The sequence below is a fragment of the Pygocentrus nattereri genome, chromosome 25 (assembly GCF_015220715.1).
Source record: "Pygocentrus nattereri isolate fPygNat1 chromosome 25, fPygNat1.pri, whole genome shotgun sequence".
Classification (NCBI taxonomy): domain Eukaryota; kingdom Metazoa; phylum Chordata; class Actinopteri; order Characiformes; family Serrasalmidae; genus Pygocentrus; species Pygocentrus nattereri.
Genome location: NC_051235.1, coordinates 11,073,491 through 11,081,995, shown reverse-complemented (window position 1 = coordinate 11,081,995; position 8,505 = coordinate 11,073,491). Strand labels below are relative to the sequence as shown.

The window sequence follows — 8,505 nt, the reverse complement described above, 5'->3', positions numbered from 1 at the left end:
TTACCTTTCACACAGTGCCACAGTGATGGAAGTACACAGATCCACTACCATAGACAGTGCCACCATGGATAGTAGGATAGTTTGAAGATTAGCAAGTCCTAATCTCATTCACAGTGACCTTTTTGAAGAACAGTCAGCCATGATGTCCATGAAGGAAAAAAGAATCCAAATACTATATATACTATATAAGTATAGCCAAACTTTCTGGCCACCTTTGGCCCTTTGTGAGTTTGTGTAGTCTGAGCTGTAGAGCTGTTGTGTTTGTGTGTAAAAATAAATACTGTTGTAAATAAAAACAAGCCCATTAGGGGTGTACTTTGTGTACTTCTGGTGCTGGTTCCAAGCCCGGATAAATGGTGAGGGTTGCATCAGGAAGGGCATCTGGCGTAAAACTTGTGCCAAAACTATAATGCGGATCACAAATATGATTGCCATACCGGACCGGTCGAGGCCCAGGTTAACAACGACCACCTCCAGTGCTGTTGAACAGCAGGATGCTGGTGGAAATTGGACTACTGTAGGTAAAAGACCATCAAAGAGGAGAGGAGGAAGGCGGGTCAGAAGGCAGCGAGAGAGAAGAAAAGGCAGGAGTGTGGAGGTTAGAGTAGGGACTCTGAACATAGGGACAATGACTGGTAAAGGCAGAGAGCTTGCAGACATGATGGAGAGAAGGAAGGTAGATATTCAGTGTGTCCAGAAGACCAGATGGAAAGGAAGGAAGCAAGGCCAGGAACATTGGAGGTGGATTCAAACTGTTCTACCATAGAGAGGAAGAGAAATGGAGTAGGGATAATCCTAAAGGAACAGCTTGGGAAAAGTGTTCTGGATGTAAAGAGAGTGTCAGACAGGAATCATGAGCCTGAAGTTGGAGGTTGATAGTGTGATTTTGAATGTGGTCAGTTCATATGCACCACAGGTTGGTTGTCAGTTAGAAGATAAAGAGGAATTTTGGAGTAAGATGGATGAAGTGGTAGATGGTGTCCCTAGAGAGGAGAGATTGGTGATTGGTGCAGACTTCAATGGACATGTTGGTGAAGGGAACAAAGGGGATGAAGAGGTGCTGAGTATGTATGGTGTGAAAGACAGAAATGCGGAAGGTCAGATGGTTGTAGATTTTGCAAAGAGAATGGAAATGGCTGTGGTGAACACATATTTTCAGAAGAGGGAAGAACACAGGGTGACATACAAGAGTGGAGGGAGGTGCACACAGGTGGATTATATCCTTAGCAGGAGATGCCACCTAAAGGAGATTGGAGATTGTAAAGTGGTGCCAGGGGAAAGTGTAGCAAGGCAGCATAGGGTGGTTGTCTGTAGAATGAGATTAGAAACAAAGAAGAGGAAGAGAGTGAAGACAGACAAAAAGATTAGATGGTGGAAGCTGAAGGAGGAGGATGGTTGCAGGCAGTTCAGGGAAAAATTGCAACAGGCCCTTGGGGGCAGTGAGGAGCTACCTGAGGACTGGGAAACTACAGCTAAGGTGGTGAGAGAAACTGGCAAGAATGTGTTGGGTGTTTCGTCTGGTCAGAGGAAAGAAGACAAGGAAAGTTGGTGGTGGAATGAGGAAGTCCAGGAGAGTATTCAGAAGAAGAAGGCAGCTAAGAAAAAGTGGGATAACCAGAGAGATGAAGGAAGTAGGCAGGAGTACTGTGAGGCTAGTCGCATAGTGAAAAGAATGGTGGCAAATGCAAAGGCTCAGGCCAAAGATGAGCTGTATGAGAGGATGGACAGTAAAGAAGGAGTAAAGGACTTGTATCGTTTGGCTAAACAGAATAACTTTCCAGATAGAGCTGGAAAGGATGTACAACAGGTTAGGGTGATAAAGGATAGAAAGGGAGGTGTACTAGTGAGTAAACAGAGTGTTGAGTAGATGGAAGGAGTACTTTGAAGAACTAATGAATGAGGAAAACGAGAGAGAGAGGAGGACAACGGGCAGGGTGGATCAGGTAGTGGGAAGATCAGGAAGTGCAGAGAATTAGTAAAGTGTAAGTGAAGGCAGCTTTAAAAAGGATGAAGAATGGAAAGGCAGTTGGTCTAGATGACATACCTATGGAGGTATGGAGATGTTTAGGAGAGAAGGCAGTGGACTTTTTAACCAGGTTGTTTAACAAAATCCTGGAGAGTGAGAGGATGCCTGATGAGTGGAGAAGCAGTGTATTGGTCCCCATTTTTAAGAACAAGGGTGATGTGCAAAGCTGCAGTAACTACACAGGTATAAAGTTGATGAGCCACACCATGAAGTTATGGGAAAGAGTTGTTGAAGCAAGGCTAAGGCGAGAGGTTCAGATCAGTGAGCAGCAGTTTGGTTTCATGCCCAGAAAGAGTACCACAGATGCAATTTTTGCGTTGAGAGTGTTGGTAGAGAAGTACAGAGAAGGTCAGAAGGAGCTGCATTGTGTCTTTGTGGATCTAGAGAAGGCATATGATAGGGTGCCAAGAGAGGAACTGTGGTACTGTATGAGGAAGTCAGGTGTAGCTGGAAAGTATGTTAGGGTGGTGCAGGACATGTATGAGGATAGTGAGACAGTGGTGAGGTGTGCAGTTGGAGTGACAAATGGTTTCAAGGTGAAGGTAGGGTTACATCAGGGATCAGCTGTGAGCCCCTTCTTGTTTGCAATGGTGATGGAAAGGTTGACAGATGAGGTCAGGCAGGAGGCTCCATGGACCATGATGTTTGCAGATGACATTGTAAACTGTGGTGAGAGTAGAGAGCAGGTGGAAGAGAATCTGGAGAAGTGGAGGTTTGCTTTGTATAGGAGAGGAATGAAGGTCAGTAGAGACAAGACGGAATACATTTGTGTGAATGAGAGGGAGGCAGGTGGAAAGGTGAAGATGCAAGGAGTAGAGGTCGTAAAGGTGGATGACTTCAAATATCTTGGGTCAACCATCCAGAGCAATGGATAGTGTAGAAATGAGGTGAAGAAGAGGGTGCAGGCAGGATGGAGTGGGTGGAGACGGGTGTCAGGGCTGATGTGTGACAGAAGGATAGCAGCAAGAGTGAAAGGGAAGTTTTACAAGACAGTAGTGCGTCCTGCTATGATGTATGGTGTGGAGACTGTGGCTCTGTCTAAAAGACAGGAGGCTGAGCTGGAGGTGGCAGAGATGAAGATGCTGAGATTTTTGTTGGGAGTGACAAGGATGGACAAGATTAGAAATGAGCAGATCAGAGGGACAGTGAAGGTGGAGCAGTTTGGAGATAAAGCCAGAGAGGCCAGGTTGAGATGGTTTGGACATGTGTTGAGGAGGAATAGTGGATATATTGATCAAAGAATGTTGGAGATGGAGCTGCCAGGTAGAAGGAGAAGAGGTAGACCTTAGAGAAGGTTTATGGATGTAGTTAAGGTGGACATGGAGATGGTTGGTGTGAAAGTAGAGGAGGCAATGGATAGGGCAAGAGAAGAAGACGAAGAAGACGAAGAAGATGAAGAGATACTCAAAGAACCCTTTTCATGATTAAAGTGTGCTTTAGATTGTTGGAGAATGTGTTCTATGTAGAACTTTTCCAAAAGGGTCTTATAGAAGAACCCTTTCTGGTGCTATATATGGCCTTTGCTATGTAGTTCCTCTGCAAATGCAAGATTTTGCAAAGGAATGCAAAAGTTTTGTAAGTGTAGTTCATTAGCCAAGACCTATTGAATGTTTGCTTCTTTAGTTGACCTGAAGCTACAAGGCTGATGTGGCTAACAAATATGTCGTTAACAAGCTTATGTACTCGGGCTGTGTGACATGGCAACAATATACCAATAACAATATATGATTCTTCAAGACATTTTTGCAATATGCATAAAGGTATTCAGCTTTTCTGAGATTTTGAAGTTGAGACATTTTTAAAAACTGCTTTAAAAAGTGGGGTGTTTTTAATCATTTCACATATTATGCTGCACTAAATCCAGTTAAACATTACTAATTATGCTCTGTCTGTAATGAAACATGCAATTTTGTGTCAAGTACCAACAGTATCCACAATATGCTTAGAAAAGCATATTGTGATGTAATTTATCATATTGTCCACTCCAAATGTACACCATTTAGCATCGTGCAAACTGCCTAAATCATCTCAGGCTGCCACCCATCCAGGATTTTTGTCCTGGATCGTCCTTGATTTTTTTTTTTTTTTTTTTTTTTTCTCTCCAGGAAAAAAGTGTAAACAGCTTCTTTTTTAATTCAGTCAGAGCATTTTTATACAAAGAATGGGTTCAGATTATCTTCAGTGTAAGGAAAATAGTTTGGAACGATGCACTGCTGGTGGCATGTTTAAGTGCTAGGCAGCACTGCAACATGATAGCTGAGAAGACTTGGTTCTGTAACTGAACAGACATCTATCTAGCATAGATAAAAATCTAATAATAATAATAATAATAATACAAAATAATATAATAAAATATAAAAAATTAAGCCATTGTGTCAAAGTGTCCAGTACTTCTTCACTGTTGACGTGGAAACCCTGATACACCACATATGGCTTCAAACTGTGTCAAGTTGTTAAATAATCTCAAGTTGTGGTGCTTGAACAATAGTTAAACATTGTATGACAGTGTTATCTATAAAAATGGACAAACTTGCATTTTGAAGCCTAAATTTTCTGTATAATTTTGATCACAATTTTGATTTTGATAATTTTGGGGTTTGGGGACTTTTTTTCCACCAAATGTGTGTGCTTGTCTTACTATACACTCACCGATCACTTTATTAGGTAGTGGCTAGTAAAAGGTTGGACCCCCTTTTACCTTCAGAACTGCCTTAATTCTTCATGGCATACTTTCAACAAGATGTTGGAAACATTCCTCATTTTGGTTGGTTATTTGAGTTACTGTTGCCTTTCTAGTCTGCCCATTCTCTTCTGACCTCTCACATCAACAAGGCATTTTCGTCCACACAACTGCCGCTCACTTGATATTTTCTCTTTTTCGGACCATTCTCTGTAAACGTGCGTGAAAATCCCAGTAGATCAGCAGTTTCTGAAATACTCAGACCAGCCCGTCTGGCACCGACAACCATGCCATGTTCAAAGTCACTTAAATCACTTTTCTTCCCCGTTCTGATGCTCGGTGTGCACTTCAGCAAGTTTTCTTGACCACCTCTACATGCCTAAATGCATTGAGTTGTGGCCATGTGATTGGCTGATTAGCTATTTGTGTTAACAAGCAACTGAACAGGTGTACCTAATAAAGTGCCCGGTGAGTGTATGTCCTCATACTGATAGGACAGCATGACCGTTTTGCACAAATTTGAGCCACAAATTAAAAGAGCAGAAAGATTGCTGTTGGGATACTGAGATTTGGATTAGGATAAGGTTTAGGTGTAGCATTGCTTAGTTACAGTAATACAGAAATCAATAGAAACCAAGAAGTTACCGTGTGTGTGTTTGTGTGTGTTTATAGGTATGGATGCTGAAAGTTGGGGTCTGTCATATAAAGGCTTTCTCTGGCACAATGGTCAGAGCCGCAAGTACACAGAACCATTCTATGACCAAAACACAGTCATCGGGGTTTTACTGGACCGAACCACAGGAACACTAACATTCTATCGTAATGGAGAAAACCTTGGACTGGCCTTCTCTAACCTGGATCAGGTGAGGAAAAGCACATATAAGACCAGGAGAGAATTTAGCCATGCGCAGGTAGAACATGTATTGAAAATATTAAAAAGAAAATACACAATAGTGTCAAAAGTAATATCAAATGTTCATGGGAATTTTGCCTTGTTTGATATTTGATATATTTTTTTCCATAAAAAACAGCACTTCATTTGTAAACATTAGCTTTGACCATGACCAAAGATGACAAAGTCAAAACAAAACCACACAAGCATTTTCCATCTCTTGAAACACATGAAGTAAGCAATTCTAAACACTTTTTCTTTCCTTGTGACCTGCTTAAGACAGACCACTGAGTTTTGTGGGAATTTTCTCTTAAATACTATTGTAGGCAAAATTTTCAACACCCCCGGTCGGGTGACGTATTGACGTATTGATTTTAAGTGAAGACATATGTTCTACCATCCCCTTCCTTGTTAAGGGAACAAACTTTTGTTTGGTGCAAAGTTTCTATTTTAAAAAAATAGAATAAAAAATTTTTTTGCATTTTATGTTTCGGGAAATAAAAAGTAATTGTGTATTAAAATGTGCAGAATAGTGTTCTCCGTAGATGTTTATTTTCACTTAGAAAATCAATAAACCATGTAATTTGACCAGGGACACAGAAACCTTTGCAAGCGACTGTAAGCAGCTAACACCATTTTCCAACATTTCTCAGCTGTTATATTCCTGCTAAGAAATGAAGATGATTATTCTTTAGGGAAGTGTGTTGAATATTATTGTTGTGAATATTATTATAATAGCATTCCACTGCTGTGTAAAACTTTGCATTATTTAATGATTATTTCACGCATCTTAATCGTGTTTGATATTAGTCAAATGTGTGGGCTGTTTGGTCACTTATTTTTTAATAACATACCAAGACAATACAAATTTCTCTTCTGAATGAATAGGAAATGGTGACTCTAAACTTAAGCAATGCAGTCTTGAAAGCTTTTGGATGTTTACAATGTAATTAAGCAATAAAACATCAGAGGCAGAATATTATCATGAATAACATATCCCATCTGTGTTTGGTCAGTGTTGTAGATCAACACTGCTGTGATTTATTACTTTATGAAAGAATATTTCAAAGTAAAGAAAGAAAAAAAGCAAAGCAGCCCTGACATTATTTTATTTTTTTTAAACCTCAACATGCTCAACATTCTTGAAGGAGAACATTGACTGCCAATTCTGTTATATCAGCTAACAGACTTTTGCATTGGCTAACATCAAGATGAATGATGTTAGGGGGTGAATGAAGGGCCATCCTAAACACAGGGAGAGTGAGGTCAGTTATGCTCTCTTAAACTCCTGGTCATGGATGGCTGTGGCATTCTTGGGGAGCAAACTTGTTTTTTTTATTACTGAAATATGTTTTAAATAGTCCAGTTGTCGTTGTATTAAATTGATGATCTGTAACAAAGTGTGCAAAAATAGAAGAAATCAGGAGCACCACAAATACTTTTTCATGGTGCTGTATATCCAATGCGAAGTCGTTCATGCCTTTAAACATGTCAATTGCTTAATAATGTACTTTGTTGTCAGCTGATTTTCAGAATTGACGAAAAGTTTTATGGCCACTTGGAATTGACTCCATTGATTCTCAGAACTTGAAATTGGAAATCTACTTCAGAATTTCTGAAATTAACAACTAGTACCTGTTGTTACCTAACAGTACCTTACCTGGTGATCAGCAGAATTATACTACAATTGTGAACAGTGTTATATTGATGTAGCAATATGTTTAGACCAACCGGACTGTGGTTGTAACTAACCAATGTTCCTTGGCTGGGGCCTTTTACTGTATTAGAAATGCTATGTTTGCTGTGTGCAGGTTAGCAATGCCCTGTTCCCGATGGTGAGCTCCACAGCCCCTGAGACTGAGCTGCAGCTGGGCCTGAGAACATTTCGTCTCTCTTCTCTACAGGAACACTGCATTCACACCATCACACACTGCCTTGGCCGCCTTGGACACACACACTTGCTGCCTCTGCCTCGTGTATTACGCTGCCAAATACACACATATAGCATACGCAGCTAAAACTAAAAGACACACACACACATACTTTCAAAATTGAATTTTTGTATTATTTATTTACTGGGTAAGTATTCTAAAGGTACTGTCCTAAAAATGTAAAAAGTAACTGTATTGTGAATACGGTCTTTTCAAAATGTAAATTGGACTGACTTCAGATGCTTAATTTCTGTATTCTAAATACATATTCTCAATACTTGTATTCAATTTCCACTTGGATTCCCAATCCTGTATACTGGGTTAGTCTTAGGACCTCAGAATCCTCTCCCTTATTTAGACTGATTAATGTGAGTGTTCTTTTTCTTTGCTGGACAGTACTGAGTTCATTTGAAAATGCATGGAAGTCAAACAGATACCTTTCAGTTAGCATGTTGTAATTTCCTTAATACTAACTAATAGCATCCACTCGTTACGTTTGGTCAAGCTGTTCCATGAAGAATCAGACAAATAGTGACTGAACAGACTGATCTCTTTTTGTAGAGCAAGACGTAGCATGATAAGTTTTTGCTTATCAGTAGCACTGCTTTCTTTTGCTCACATGGCTGGCCACATGACATCAGAAATAGTAACTGAAGGCTCAGAACTGCTATGTAAAAATGTAAAACTGAATCTTCACGACAGCCCTCGAACAAGAACCCCCACTAGGCTTACACCAATATGCTATGACCTCAAGGTATGCTTTGTTTACTACAAATTCAGCATTTGTTTAAAAAAAAAAAAAACCCTGGAATACATAGATAATATCAATACAGACAGGAGGTAATCTTGTGCTCCTATTTAACTGAAGTACACCAAATATAAGATGTACTGCATCACTATTCGTTTGCTGTCTACACAGCTTGTGTTTATATACTGCACCCATATGATTAATCATCATATAAACTCCTCAAATCAT

The 8,505-nt window shown here is 40.0% G+C and overlaps 1 protein-coding gene across 2 annotated transcripts in view; it reads left to right on the top strand.

Moving 5' to 3' along the window:
* si:dkey-23n7.10 (SPRY domain-containing SOCS box protein 3) overlaps positions 1–8,504 on the top strand; it is a 12,086-nt gene extending 3,582 nt beyond the window's left edge. For both annotated transcript variants that reach the window (XM_017709563.2, XM_017709562.2), the window contains 2 exons: positions 5,379–5,569; positions 7,410–8,504. In XM_017709563.2, coding sequence (XP_017565052.1) covers positions 5,379–5,569; positions 7,410–7,616 — 398 coding nt within the window. In that variant the 3' untranslated portion in view covers positions 7,617–8,504. The remainder of the gene's footprint in view (positions 1–5,378; positions 5,570–7,409) is intronic.
* The last annotated feature ends 1 nt before the right edge of the window (position 8,505 follows it).